The sequence below is a fragment of the Moschus berezovskii genome, chromosome 8 (genome assembly GCF_049115385.1).
Source record: "Moschus berezovskii isolate FMDL1 chromosome 8, NW_MosBer_1.0, whole genome shotgun sequence".
Taxonomy (NCBI): Eukaryota; Metazoa; Chordata; class Mammalia; order Artiodactyla; family Moschidae; genus Moschus; species Moschus berezovskii.
Window position 1 is genome coordinate 96,252,790 of NC_142467.1, and position 15,197 is coordinate 96,267,986.

Consider the following 15,197-nt stretch of genomic DNA (forward strand, 5'->3'; position numbering starts at 1 on the left):
CCCATCTGCTTGGACCTGTGTGACCTTGGGCAAAGGACTCCACCTGTCTGAGCTCAGTACCTGCTCATCTGTACTCAGGGTCAGTGAGTAGCTAATGCAGGGCTGCCCTGGTGTGGGAGGATATGGCTTGGCTCAGGGGCTGGCTGGGAGCTGGGGACTCACTCAAGGGGGTCCCTACACACTGCTTGCTCTTCAGGTCCCCAAGGGGTGAACATGTGTCTTGGGGTGGCATTGAGGGTCCCTTTAGTGGGGTACCCAAGTCCTGGCTGCCTTGGGGCCTCTGGGGATGGATGAGGAGCTGTAAGGGTGACACAAACTCTCAGGCAGAGAAGCTGGTTCTGGTCAAGGTTTATTGGACCCCTTTCGGCCCGGGGCTCTTCACAGTTGCCAGGCTGCAGCCTGCAGGTGGCGCTGGCGCGCTGCAGTGTCCCTGTAGCTGCCAGCCGGCCCTCCTCCCTTCCCCCAGCTCTGTTGGTTACTCAGAGAAGGTGGAGGGTGGGTTGAAGGAAGGGGCTGGAGACTGATCATCAGCCCCACCTGGGGCCCTCCCTTGTCTCCACGAAGTCTGCCCGAGATCTCCCAGTCCAGCGCCCCACAAATCAGAGCTGCTCCCGGCGCTGGGGCAGCCTCCTCGCGGCCAGTCCTCTGGCCGGCTACGTGGCGGGTGTGTGCCCGTTGGCCATGCGACTGGCTGCCCGGCTACGAGGGCCGTCAGTGGGGGCTGCTCCGGGCCGCTGGGCCGCCCCATTCTTCATCTGAGGACACTCCTCGGCTGCCTCCCCATCGCTGGAGTCTAACTCCTCCACGTCACTGCGAACATCCTTCTCCATCTGGGGAAGAGGAGGAGGCAGGGGACTGGCTTGGCTGGGGCCCCAGGGAGGCATGCCGCTAGCCAACACTACCCCGGCCCTATCTGGTCTTTCCTTTTTTAATTTATTTGTTAATTAATTAACTTTTTTTTTTTTTTTGGCCTTGAGCACCGCACAGGGCATTGAACCTGTGCCCCCTGCATTGGCAGCATGGAGTCTTAACCACCAGACTCCCTACCTGGCCTTTCTTTATGAAGCTGTAGATCATGCGAAGGATGAGGTAAGACCAGAACACATGCAGCAGCTGTAGAATCACCAGAAGTATGTTCAGGAAGTAGTAGCCGAAGAAGGGGCCCAAGTTGGCGATGGACTCGTAGTAAGTGGTATAGAGAATCCTATGGTGGGTGGGTGGCAGGGAGAGGCAGGGCTTTACTGGCGGCTGTAGCCCCCAGTCCTGGGAATCTCTAACTTGCATGACCTTCCCTGCTCTAGAACCTTCTATGGCTCCGCAATACTCTCCTCCCACCAAAGAGTAATGCCTGTGCTCTTCAGCTGGGCAGTTTAGTAATCCCCTCACCTGATTATATTAAATTCATAGAATGTACAAGCTGGCCAACTGGCTAGCCATAAGCGTGAACCTCTAGGGGGAGCTTAGTGTCCCAGCAGCTCTCCTGGGTGGTCCTTTCACACCTTCTCAGATCCCCTTCATTTCCCCCACTGCCACCTCCACCCAGATCAGCTGCAGAGTCATCCGTGACCTGCCTTGATCAGAGAGCAGGCACCTGGCTGGCCCTCCCACCTCCTCTTTCCCCTTGAGCCTTCAGGGACTCACACTCCCAGGTCCCCACTTCATGGCTGCTCCCTCTCCATCTCCTCTGCAGGCTCCGCTGACCTGCAACCCCAGAATTGGGCCTCTCTGTCAAAACCTGGTCTCCAGTGACCCCATCCAGTCTCGTGGATGGAAACACTGAACATTTATCCCTCTCCCCAGGACCCCAGGCTAGTGTCTACCACTTCCTCCACTTTGGTGACTGTGGTGGTGACTGGGGGTGTTGCCGGCCCCTTAAATCCAGCACAGTCACAGCTAAGCTCCTGTTCCTCAAGCAGCAACTCTGACCCCATTCCCATCTCATAACCCTCGAGTCATCTCCTTGAGCCCACAGGCCAGTGCTGCCATCTGGGCCCTAGCCCCCAGCTTCAGCCCCAGCCTCCTACCAGCTATTCCCCCTGCAGCCACCAGAGGGAGCCTGTGAGAACTCACAGCAGGTCCCTCCAGTCCTCTTTCAGGGCTCCCACCTGACTTCGGATAAAGGCCCAACTTCTCCCCAAAGCCCTGCATACTCTGTCCCGTCATTCTCCACCTTCACTTCCTCCCTCTCTCCCTCTGCTTCCACCACAGGGGTCTTCTATCTGTTCTTCACATGCTGGACACGGTCCTGCCTCTAGAATGCTGTCAGTGAGGCCTTCTCCGACCACCTTAATTCCAACTCTCCACACGGTTCCTGTGCCCTTCCTGGCTTTTCTACTCTAGCACCATCACTGCCGCACATATTCTGTGGCCACTTGTTTGCCTAATTATATGTCTCCATCTACCAGTGTCAGCTCCACGGGACCTTCCTGTTCTTCCCTCTGCTGGTGTGAAAGAGGAGGGAGGCGGGAGACCCGACCCGGTCTCCCAGTCCGTGTTCCAGGCACCCGGGGCCGATGATGACTAAGCCCAGTACTCTATTTGCCTACCTCTAGGCCTTTGCATAGGCTGTGCCCTGTGTTGGAAACCCCTTTCCCTGCCTCCTCCTAGAAGCCTCCCAGGCAATAACCCCAGTTCCCTGGATTGGGGAACCCAAGAACCAATGGTGAGGCAGACCCGTATCTCAGCCACCTCTCCCTCCGACTCTCCACCCCGCTACCCCCGCACAGCAGAAGGGCTGACTCACTGGGTGGGGAAGAGCACGAGGCGAGTGTAGAAGAAAACCAGTGAGAAGATGATGAACAGCGTGTCGCACAGGCGCCGCCAGTGTGTGTAGTTGAACAATTTACTGGCCTGGGGAGGGCAGCAGAGAGAAACAGAGGTGGGAAGGGCAGGGCCTCCCCCCGGGGGAAAAAGGGCCACGGGGCTGGGTCAGGTGAGGTGGGGCAGGGTCTTATCTCTAGGAACTGCCTAGACAGGTAAAGTGTGATCTGCAGGGCTGACAGGGGTGGGGGCCTCACCTCTCTGAAGACTGATATGGGGTGGGGCCTCAGCTCCCTGAGGATGGGGGGGTGACAGGGGGTGGGGCCTCAACCCCAGGGGCACCTGGGAGGGTGGGGGCGGGGGGGAGCCGGAAGGGGTCAGGCTGGGCCCAGCCCACCTCCAGCAGGTAATCGGAGGAGTCGTGCAGCAGCAGGACCAGAGAGCCGATGCGCAGCAGGTTCAAGCTGTAGGAGAAGCTGATCAGGATGATGGTCACGAAGTGATGAATCACCTGCTCCCTGAAGTCCTGTGTGAGAGAGAGGGTCACAGCCGGGATGACGCTGGGTGGCTGGAGCAGGCCCTCCCAGGGGGGTTGCTTGAAGGATGGATACCATGCCACCTCCCTGAGGCGCCAAGGTTCTTGGGGTGTAGGATAAGGCCACCCTCCCCACCTGGAACTGGGTCATAGTCATCCCAGGGCATCACTTCCTCAGCCAGAGTCTTGGCCTGGCCTCACCTTGCGCTTGGTGTCAAAGGGCAGTGTCATCAGCAGAGAGACGTAGAAACTTAGCTCCATGATGTACCAGTGCTGCAGGCCTGGTTTCAGGGGCTGTGGCAGGGGTGCAAGGTTAGCTGTGGGGAGTGGAGGCACCCACAGGGCATGGGGTATGGGGCAAGGCCCTCCCCATTTGCTCAAACCCACCACACATGAATCCCAATGAGTGAGGAAGGCATGAGCTCCCTGTCCGTAGAGGAAACCAAGGGCGGTGGTTTTGTGGTTTCCTGCTCCGAGCGTCCTGACTCCTGGCCCCTCTCCATTCCACAAGGGAGCCAAAAAATAGAGTGGGACTCAGAGGGGAATGATGGTAGGATGTCCAGATTTGGCTTTCCTGCCTGTGACCACAGGAACTCTGACCATGCTGATCTTCCTACCAGCCTCCAAACACCCTCCTGGTACTCACCTGATGTGGGTAATTTTCCCAGCACGTGTCTGGCGTCCACAGCCACGACTCCTGCAGGGACGGGGGGGAGTCTGAGGATGTCCAAAGATTAGCACCCAGAACTCCCACCCCAGGCCTCGGTCCCCTCCCAGGCTCCCTGGCTCTCAACGTGCTGCTGTCACTTAGGCTGGCTGTTTCCTGCCAACTGCAGCTCTGCTCTCACTGTAGGGTGTGGGCATGAGTGTGTGTGTGCTAAGTCACTTCAGTTGTGTCCAACCCTTTGTGACCCTATGGACTGTAACCCACCAGGCTCCTCTGTCCATGGGATTCTCCAGGCAAGAATGGAGAATGGGTTGCCATGCCCTCCTCCAGGGGCTCTTCCCGACCCAGGGATTGAACCCGCATCTCTCATGTCTCCTGCATTAGCAAGTAGGTTCTTTACCACTGGTGCCACCTGGAAGGCCCTCTCACTGTACACCAGAGGCTTATTATTCAGAATCCCAAGCCCAAATACACAGTAGGTCCTCAACAGGCCACCCATCAAGTGAACATTCACCATAACCTCGCCATGTTCCTTCCGCTCTCTCTGTGCCTTTGCACGTTTCGCCCTCTGCCCGAGCCCCACACACCCCTCCCCAATCCAATCTGGGCCCAGCACATAGTAGGCGCTTGTGGGATAAACGGCAGTAAGCCATCAGGTACACTCACGTGATAAAGCACCATGGTTCCACTGATGAAGCAGCAAAGATAGAAGGCAAACCTCCAGCTGCAGGTGGGGAGGGAGCCCATGAAGCAGCTGCCAAAGGAGCAGAGCGCCCCTCACCGCACCCCCAGACACCCCCTCACCAGCCCCACCCTGGGCTTACCTGGCCTCACAGAACTTCTTGGTCAGGCAGGGCCGGTCCTGGTTCCGGCGACGCCGGAACCAGCACTGAGTCTGCCGCAGCGTGAGGCCACACTGCGTGGCCAGGAGGTTCATCTGGGACTGGAAAGCGGGTGATGGGGGCCAGGGTCACAGAGGTGGCCTCCTGCCACTGTGCCAGGACAGCCAGGACCCAGCTCTGCACACCCCCTCCCCACGCCGTGGTCCTAAAGCTCACCTGTGGGGTGGTCTACCTATGTTGATAGGGGAATGGGGGTTTCACAGGGTGGCGTGTGCGTACTCAGTCGCTTCAGTCATGTCCGACTCTTTTGGGATTCTCCAGGCAGGAATACTGGAGTGGGTTGCCATTTCCTCCTCCAGGGGCATCTTCCCAAACCCAGGGATTGAACCTAAGTCTCCTGCGTTGGCAGGTGGATTTGTTACTGCTGAGCCATGGGGAAGTCCATAGGGTGGAGCCCCCCAAAACAGGCCTTATAAAAACCCAGCCCTGGAACTTCCCTGGTGGTCTACAGTTAAAAATCCATCTGCCAACACAGGGAACACAGGTTCAGTCCCTGGTCCAGGAAGATTCCACATGCCTCAGGGCCACCAGACCCATGGGCCAAAAGCCCGAGTGCCCTAAAGCCCGTGCTCTGCCACAAGAGAAGCCAAAACAATGAGAGGCCTGCACACTGCAGCTAGAGAGCAGCCCTCCCTCCACCTACCACAAGTAGAGAAAGCCTGTGCATAGCAACAAAAGAACCAGCGCAGTCAAGAATAAAAGCCCAAACCCAGTCCTGCTCACAGGCTGATGGGCCTTGGGAGTCAAAGGGTTGGGGGTGGGGGTGTTCTTGCACCCCCTCCAGAGCTACCCCCAGGGCACCCAAGCAGGCCGACAGGGATAGAGGAGAGGGTCGGGGATCTCACCTCCGTGGGTTTCCGCCCTTTCATTAGGAAGTGCTTCTCCAGTGTGGCATTGGGTGTCGCTGGCCTCCTGTTCTGGTTCCGCACGCCCAGCCACCGGCTCAGGGGCAGGCCGACAAATCTGGGTGCAGGGGGAGACAAAGCCTGTCAGTCCAGATGGGGAAATAGGGGTCATTGGAGCCAGGCCACAGTTTGGGAGCCTGCAGGGGGTAGCCTGGCTGTTGCAATGGGCACAACCTAAGAAAGACAGCTGGGGGGCTTCCTTGGTGGTCCAGTGGTTAGGATGCCACCTTTCAATGGTGGGGGCACAGGTTCAATCTCTGGTATGGGTACGGCCAAAAATTTTTTTTAAAAAGGCAGTTGGATTGGTCTTCAGGATGTGAGATGATCAACTTTGGTGGTACTCAGGCACCTTTGGATGTGAGAGCTGGATTTAAAGAAGGCTGAGCGCCAAAGAATTGATGCTTTGGAATCGTGGTGCTGGATAAGACTCTTGAGAGTCCGGTGGACTGCAAGGAGATCAAACCAGTCAATCCTAAAGGAATTCAATCCTGAATATTCATTGAAAGGACTGATGCTGAAACTGAAGCTCCAGTAGTTTGGCCACCTGATGTGAAGAGCTGAATCAATGGAAAAGACCCTGATGCTGGGAAAGAGTGAAGGCAGAAGGAGAAGGGGGATGCAGAGGATGGGATGGATGATGGCATGATCAACTCAATGGACATGAGTCTGAGCAAACTCCGGGACATAGTGAAGGACAGGGAAGCCTGGCGCGCTGCAGTCCATGGGGTGGCAGAGTTGGATATGACTTAGTGACTGAACAGCAGGCACCTTCACTCCATCCCAAAGCAGGGATAAGCATCCCCTCGCTGCCTGAGTTCTGATCTGCCCACCCCCACCTGGCTGGGGGCCCCCCATGGGCAGGAGCAGGTCTGCTCCTTCTCCCCAACAAGGAATGGAACCCCAGCCCTCTGCAGCTGAACCGTGGACTCCCAAGCATTGGGCCACTAGGGAGGTCGCATGATTGCCATTTATTGAAAACTTAGGATCTGCCAAGCATGTGTCTAAGTCCACCTTGCGCTGGCTCACTTCACCCTATTATTATTGTCTCCATTGTCCTGATAGGCAAACTGAGGCTCAGAAAGGCCAGAGATCCACCCCAGGTGACACAGCAAGTGAAAGGCAGACCCAGGATCCACTTTCCCTTAATGGGGAAAACCTCTGCCTGTGTCTGACACCAGAAAAGCTACTTCCAACCCCATTGCCCTTTAGAAAAGCAAGGGATATCTTTAGGAGGAGTTAACATGCCCATCTCAGCTGAAGCCATTGGCTAAATAGGTGAGAAAACAGACCCAGCCTTCAAGGCCTGGCTGAATTGGGCCTCCCAGAATCCCTCAGGCAAAGCCTTGGTCCTAAATGACCCACCTGCTGTGTGACCCCAGGCAGGTCACTTGACCTCTCTTCTGTAAAATGGGGATAATAACAGTACCACTTCACCGGGTGGCCCTGAGGGCTGAGTTAAGACAGGCAAACTGATCAGAGCAGGGGTTGGCAGAATAAAAGCTCAAAGAGTGTCTGGCAAATATGACGTCAATGAATGGGCCCTGGGTTCCCTATGTCAAGCCTGTGTCCCAGGATCCCTGACTCCAGGAAGCTCCTCGTGAGTGGGACAGGCAAGGTGTAGAAAGGTCAGGGGGTTGCAAAGAAGCCTGGGGACCTGGGACTGCCCTGGCAGTCCAGTGGCTGAGACTCCATGCTCCCAATGCAGGGGGCCCAGGTTCAACCCCTGGTCAGGGGACTAGATCCCACATGCCACAGCTAAAAGGGCCTGCATGCTGAAACTAAAGATGCTACATCCCGCAGTGAAGATCATAAATACTTTTTAGAAAAAGGTGGGGAATCTGAAATCACATGTGAGCTGTGGAAGAAGGGGAGCAGGAGGGGCCCCTAGGCTCCGAGGGGGAAACTTTGAGGGGGGCAAACCATGTGGGGGGTGGGCCGTGGGGGCCAGGCAGATGTGGGAGCTGTGGCCACAGGATAAGTCAGGTAGAAGAGTGTGGGACACAGGGAAGGGACCCAGGAGATGAATGGCCAGGGATAGAGGAAGCACTGCCGTCTGGGGCAGTGTCTGGATCTCATGAGAAATAACTGAAAATCCATGGGTTTGAGAAACCGGGAAGGCACGAGGAACCTGGGCATTCGGCATACACTCAGGGTCCAGGGGCCCAGCTGCAGGAGGTGAGTGGGGGGGGGTCCCAAAGTAGGGGCTGGAGTACCTTAGCCCTTCCTTTGGCTACAAAGGAGATCAAAGGGAAGGTGTTGGAAGGAACGAGGAGCGAAGGGTGGTGGGGGAGGGTGGGGGGCTGGGGCGGGAGGAGAGGCACCCATATAGAGGAAGGACGAGGGAGTGGGTGGGAGCTCCTTCACTTACTGACCGGCCTCTGCAGACCCATCCCCGGTCAGCAAAGCAAGCAAGAGCATCCCCCCGCCATGGCCCCCACTTGTTTTCCGAGATGCTGGCACTCCCAGAAACCTGCATCCAATGTCCCAGGCCTCTGAGACCCTCAGAATACGGGTGGTGGCAGCTGGGGTGGGGGGCAGGAGGGAGCCTTGACTCAAAGCCAGGCTCCCTCCAGGGACATGTGAGGATGTGATCCTGCAGATGGGAGAGTGCAGGGTGGGCATCGCAGTCACTTACCTCTCAAAGGTGAAGCGAACAACCACCAGGGCCAGCGCCAGGGGCACAGCCATCAATGTGTCCCGGGGGTGGGGGAAGACCAGGCCATCACGGTCCTCCAGTTGAGCCCATGAGACGTTGGGGGGCAGCCAGAACCTCTCGTCCCACAGCCAGTCGTTCAGGCTGGACCACATCCTGTGGACACAGGGTCCAGTGAATGCACAGCTCGGCACACAGGACACGTTGAGTGGGAGGACCGGGCAACCTGCCCTCTTCGCCCCAGCCCCTGGCAACCTGGAGTTTATTAGAGCCAGTGGGAAGGACAGACTTGGGCTGTGCGTCCTCAGGCAAATGACCTGACCTCTCTGAATCGCAAGTTCATTTGTAAAACTGGGACGGCAATACCCACCTCGCAGCCCAGCTTCATAAGGCGCACGAAGCGCTTAGCTGGGTGGCTGCTGACCCTTAAGGGGAGCTCATGACGGCAGTTATTTCGCTGGACTTTACAGAGAGAAAGGCAGCCAGAGGGAGGGGCTGATTAGCGTGATGACCTTAAGTTCTTGAACAGCTGGGAAGGTTTTTGTCATTGGCGGGGAGCCAATGAAACAGCCCAAAGATGAAAGACTTAAGGAATCCACAATTCCCTCCCTGGCCATCCTTCCACACATGGACTCTCCTTGAGGTGTGAATGTCAGCTGTCTCGCTCACTTTCTCCCGGCCGCGGCTGGGCAAGAGTGCCCACAGTCTGACCGAGCTTGCTGCCAGATAATGGGACAATGGTCAAGGTGGGCCAGCCTTCCACCAAGAGCTGCTGGGGAGCTGCTGTGGGGCCCAGCTGTCCCGAGGAGCCCAAATAGCTTCTCTGGTTCCCAAGATTTAAAACAAGTGCCCCAACCCGCATACCGGTCCCCACTTGCAAAGTCTTCATTCGTTTGTCTGTCCATCCATCCATCCATCCATCCATCAGACCACCCATCCATCTACTCATCTGTCAGTCCACCTATCCAACTATTCATCCAGCCAGCCATATCATTTGCTTGCCCACCTGTACATGTACGAGTTCATCCATCCGTCCATCCATCCATTCACCTATCCATCCACCCATCCACCTGCCCGCACATCCATACCCACCTGTCTATCTACCTGTCTGTTCGTCCATCCACCCACCGTCCATCTACTCATCCATCCATCCCTCCACCCACCTATTCATCTGTTCAGCCAGCCAGCCACGTGCCTGCTCACCTTTACATCTATGCGTCCAGCCATCTACCCATCCATCAACTCATCTATCATTTGTTCATCCGCCCACCCATCCACTCATCCATCCATGAGATGTTCTCTGAGTGGCTTATACATGCCAGACCTGGGCTGGACGTTGGAGACACAGCAGGGAACAAAGCAGACACATTCCTGTCCCCATGAAGCTCACAGCCCAGCAGGGGGAGGCAGCCAGCCCACAAGTAAACAGATTCATATATAAATGAGACAACACATTGTGATGGGGCCTGGTGGAAACAGGGTGACGTGATCTATCATGGAAGGTCTCTAAGGAAACACCATCTGAGCTGAGACCTAGAGATGAGGAAGGCGTGGGTATGTGCTGGGAGGGACTTTCCAGAGTGGCAGGTGCAAAGGCCCCGAGGCAGGACTGAGCATGGGAGGACCAGGAGGATTCCTCTGTGGCTGGAGCAGGGTGACCAAGGGTAGAGGGTAGGAGGAGGTGAGCGCAGGGGGCGGGTGGGGGCAGGTCACGCAGGGTCTGTGGACTGTGAGGAGGAGTCAGATGATTTCCTCCAACATCTTACAGAAAAGTCAAGTTTACAGCGAGTGTTCATATGCCCACCACTAGCCTCTACCGTTCGTGTTTCGCTCTGTTGCTTTATAACGCATCTGCCCATGCCTCCATCCATCCCTCTACCCACCCACCAGGGCATTTCTGGGTGGACTTCACAAAAACAGCTGGAGGACCACAACGTTGCTTCTTGTTCAGCCCAGAACTTTTATCACCCCAAAGTCTATGACAGAGAACCAACAAAAGAATCAGCTCCTGTTAATGCTGTTTTAATCTTAAGACAACATTCCCAGGTGGCTCAGATGGTAAAGAATCCGCCTGCAATGCAGGAGACCCAGATTCGGACTATGGCGCTAGTGGTAAAGAATCCACCTGCCAATACAGAAGATGCAAGAAACTTGGGTTCCATCCCTGAGCCGGGGAGATCCCCTGGAGGAGGAAATGGCAACCCACTCCATATTCTTGCCTGAGAAATCCCATGGACAGAGGAACCTGGCGGGCTATGGGGTCCATGGGGTCGCAGAGAGTTGGACACGACTGAACGACTAACACCTTGCTTCTTTCAAGATGAAATAATATGATTTTTTAAAAAGACTTATTCTCAAGATTTTATCTGCTGCTTCAGAGATTGTAATTTACCCTCCAATTTAATTCATATTCTATTTTTATTACTACAGTTTCTATAATGTGATTTTACATATGCACATACATATACGTGCATATTTAAGACTTGACTTAGAGTTTATTTGGCTGGGACAACTAAGCTGGGAATCAGAATTTTTTTCTCAATTTGTTCTTTAATACCACTTAGTAACTCCCCTTTCCTATCTTGTTTCAGTAAGTGTTTTAGCTTTTAAAAAGTTATTATATTTAGAAATCTATTTATGGAATCTTCTCTTCTGTTGCATTATCTATATTTCCATCTTTACACCATTACCATGTCTTGATTTGCTTTTTATCTAACTTTTTAATTCTTTGACATTTCTTTTCTAAATCTACTTTTATAACTATTTGTTAAATTGTAAAATCCTGTGATATTAGTATAAAATTGGTATACTATTAATAATAAAGTAATTTGCATTAAAAGCAAACAGAAAACCACAAAATAAACAGCTTAGGGGGAGAAATAAATTAGGAGTTTGGGGTTAAAATATATATACTACTATATATAAAACTGATAACCAACAAGGACCTACTGAATAGCACAGGGAACTCTACTCAATTTCTTGTAATAACCTGTAATGCAAAAGAATCCGAAAAAGAATATATGTAGTGTCTAACTGATCCACTGTGCTGTCTACCTGAAACTAACAACAGTGTAAATCAACCGTGTACGCTGTCACACTGGTGTGTCCAAGTCTTTGCGACCACGTGGGCTGTAGCCTACCAGGCTCCCCTGCCCATGGAATTTTCCAGGCAAGAATATTGGAGTGGGTTGCCATTTCCTCCTCCAGGGGATCTTCCCACCTCAGGGATGGAACTTGAGTTTCTTGCATCTTCCGCACTGGCAGGCGGATTCTTTGCCACGACCACTAGTGCCACACTTCAATAAATTTTTTAAAAAAGTATCTGACATCAAGTCCCATCACCCTTAAATATTTCAGCATGCAGATCATTAACTAGAGTTCAATATTGACTTACGTGTTTTTCTTCTTTGAAGGTGAAATTTACTAGAGCACAATGCATCAACGTTAAGTGCACGATTGCTGAGTTGTGACCAATACACGCACCTATGTAAACCAAGCTCCAGCCACAAACACTCCCCTCCCTCCATCAGGTTCTCTCTCTCTCTCAGCCCCTTCTCAATCAACCTCCATCTCCACCGTCCAAAGGTAACCTCTGCTCCAGTTTTTTTCCCATTGGGGGTTACTTCTGTCTGTTCCAGAGTTTCATATAAATGGAGTCACAAACCCCATCTTTGTGTCGAGCTTCTTTCACTTGTATAATATTTTCAAGAGTCACCTCTGTTGTTGCAAGTTCAGTAGCTTCAATTCTCAAATTGTTGGTACTAAATGAACAGCACCCGACCCTTAGAGACCCCACGGACTGCAGCCTACCAGGCTCCTCCATCCATGGGATTTTCTAGGCAAGAGTACTGGAGTGGCTTGCCAGTGCCTTCTCTGAAATGAACAGGGAAAGCGGCTCACTTGTGTCCGACTCTTTGCGACCCCATGGACTATTAGCCTGTCAGGCTCTTCAATCCATGGAATTCTCCAGGCAAGAATACTGGAGTGGGTTGCCGTTCCCTTCTCCAGGGGATCTTGCAAAGCCAGGGATCGAGCCCAGGTCTCCCACATTGCAGGCAGATTCTTTACCATCTGAGCTACCAGGGAAGCCCCACTAAATGAATATACCACAGTTGGTTGTCATTCACTTGTTTCTTTAACTTTTACTTATTATCAGTTTATTAAATGCATTTATTTATTTATTTTTGGCTGCACTGGGTCTTTGTTGCTGCATGCGGGCTTTCCTCTAGTTGTGGCGACTGGGGGCTACTCTAATTGCAGTGCGCAGGCTTCTTATTGCAGCGGCTTTTCTCATTGAGGAGCACGGGCTCTAGGGCGCGTGGGCTTCAGTACTTGTGGCCCATGGACTTAGTTGCTCCGAAGTATGTGGGATCCTCCCAGACCAGGGATCAAATCAACCGCTGGACCACCAAGCAAGTCTTATCATTCACTTGTTGATGGACATCTGAGATGCATTCAGTTTTGGGTAGTTATGAGCAAAACTGTGCAGAATATTCATGTCCCAGTCTTGTGTGAATAGATGTCTTTTTGTTTCCTGGGTCTGTCTAGAGGAGTGGAATTACTGGGTCATGCTTGGGCTTCCTTGGTGGTTCAGACAGTAAAGAATCTGCCTGCAATGCAGAGACCCAGGTTTGATCCCTGGGTCAGGAGGATGCCCTGGAAAATTGAATGGCAACCCACTCCAGTATTCTTGCCTGAATCCATGAGGCCACAAATTATCGGACATGACAGAGTGACTAACACTTTCACTTTTTTACTTTCACTGCATATTTTCCTTGATGAGCAACTACCAAACTGCATTCTGGAGTGGCTGTACCATTTTACACTTGATCTTGTGAAGTCTGGGAATTTTATGGCTTTCAGTTTTATTTTAGGTGAGATGGCAAGGGCAGGGGGTAAATTCCCAGATAGGAAGTGGCTTTGGAGGCCAGAATAGGGGCCCACCCAGATTATCCAGGAGAAGTTACTTCATTCCCCCTCCCCCAAGATCTGCCAACCAGCAACCTTAATTCCACCTGCAAGCTCAGTTTCCCTTTGCCACATGGGGTAGCATGTACCCCCAGGTTCCGGGATTAGGACGCAGATGTCATTAAGGGGGGCATTATTTCTCCCCTCTCACATTACCAGGTAAGAGGGGTTACTCTTAGGAGCAGGCAGAGATCAGAGGGGCCAAGAGAGGTTGCTTGGGGTTGGAATGTCCTGTCTCTTGACGCATGTGGAATTCTGGTTGAGAAAATGCACTGAGCTGTGCTTCCATGCTGTGCGCCCCTCCTCTGTGCAGATTCGAATATCTGCCTTGAAAAAAATCTAGGACCCATTGCTTCAGCTTCTCTTGTTATGGAGCATGGGCTTCAGTCACTGTGGGGCACCTGCCCAGTTGCCCTCTGGCACATGTAATCTCCCGGATCAGGGGTTGAACTCGTGTCCCCTGCATTGGCAGGTGGATTCTTAAAGCACTAGACCAGCAGGGAAGCCCTGGTTTTAACTAGCAGTAATCTTTTGGAAGTTCTGACTACCTGGTCCTTGTTGCAAACCCTCCTGTATATCCTGATTCCTCCCTCATCTCTTCAGAGCACTTCCTCAGAGCCATCTGAGAGGCTATCTCTGGGCTTGAAGTCCTCAGAATGTCCACAGAGTAAAACATAGTTCTCAGCTTCTAGGTTGTGCATTTTTCAGTGGACAGTGGATTTGAGGGGGCAGGAGTTGGGTTTGGTGACAAGGGGGATGGGCGTGCCCTAGATGTCCCTGAGGCCGCGGGTTAGGCTGGAACTCCTCCTGGGTTGGAGCAGGTAATGGATGAAATCCTCCAGGGAGGGAGTGTACACGAGGACTCAGCCCAAAGACCACGGCAGAGGGCGTTCGAGTTCAGGCATCAGTGACGTGATGAAGAGAGCACCAGCACTGGACACGCTGGCGTGGGAGGGACCAAGAGGCCCCAGCCAGATGGATGGGCAAACTGTCAGAGGAAAAGGGAACAAAGAGTGCTGCTCACCATCCAGTTATAGGAAGGGTTAAATTGCAACCTACAGGCAGTGCGCCCACAGGGGAATTCAGGATAGAAGAAAAACAGGATGAGGCTTTCTGTGCTTTGGATAAAAAGGGTCCCTGGATAGTTCAGACTCATAGCCAGAAGAATTTCAATGACCTCAGATTCTTGCATCTTCCCAAACACAGAAAAGCACAAAAATGATTATCTAATCTATTCTTCATGACAGGCAGCCATATTTTCCCAAGGTGTGTGCTGACTGCATGTATTTCCTACCCCCCAAATTCATGTATGTTCTGGCTCCTCCCCTTCATCTTTGGAGCTCTTTACTCAGAGCTACCAAGTGGCTGTCTCCAGAGCTATTGTCCTCAGTGAAGACCCTGAGGTGGCGCAGTGGTAAAGAACCCCCTTGGCAATGCAGGAGACACGAGAGACACAGGTTTGATCCCTGGGTTGGGATGATCCCCTCGAGGAGGCAATGGCAACCTACACCCCTATTCCTGGAAAGTCCCCTGGACAGAGGAGCCTGGGGGGCCACAGTCCATGGGGTTGCAAAGAGTCAGACATGACTGAGCGCACATATAAAGACTCTGAACAGAAAGTAAACTCACAGCTCTCCTACTGTGCCGTTTTCCTTAAGACAGGTGTGTGACAGTGGTTAGTTTAGACCCACAAGGCTCAGGAGACCCAGACAGAACAGACAGATGGATAGGAGGATGGAGGGACTTCTGCCCAAGTGGTTGATGTCTTTAAAAAAAGACAAATTAGGAGTTTGTGATTAACATATAA

At 53.1% G+C, this 15,197-nt stretch overlaps 1 protein-coding gene across 1 annotated transcript in view; it reads right to left on the reverse strand.

Moving 5' to 3' along the window:
• Nucleotides 1-333: 333 nt before the first annotated feature.
• CERS4 (ceramide synthase 4) overlaps nucleotides 334-15,197 on the reverse strand; it is a 34,779-nt gene continuing 19,915 nt past the window's right edge. The window contains exons 2-11 of the mRNA XM_055430851.2: nucleotides 8,405-8,578; nucleotides 5,710-5,827; nucleotides 4,787-4,905; nucleotides 4,629-4,686; nucleotides 3,942-3,992; nucleotides 3,497-3,589; nucleotides 3,158-3,286; nucleotides 2,744-2,850; nucleotides 1,048-1,204; nucleotides 334-830 (exon numbers count right to left, since the gene is read on the reverse strand). Of these exons, the coding sequence (XP_055286826.1) occupies nucleotides 654-830; nucleotides 1,048-1,204; nucleotides 2,744-2,850; nucleotides 3,158-3,286; nucleotides 3,497-3,589; nucleotides 3,942-3,992; nucleotides 4,629-4,686; nucleotides 4,787-4,905; nucleotides 5,710-5,827; nucleotides 8,405-8,577 (1,182 nt within the window). The 5' untranslated portion in view covers nucleotide 8,578 and the 3' untranslated portion in view covers nucleotides 334-653. The remainder of the gene's footprint in view (nucleotides 831-1,047; nucleotides 1,205-2,743; nucleotides 2,851-3,157; nucleotides 3,287-3,496; nucleotides 3,590-3,941; nucleotides 3,993-4,628; nucleotides 4,687-4,786; nucleotides 4,906-5,709; nucleotides 5,828-8,404; nucleotides 8,579-15,197) is intronic.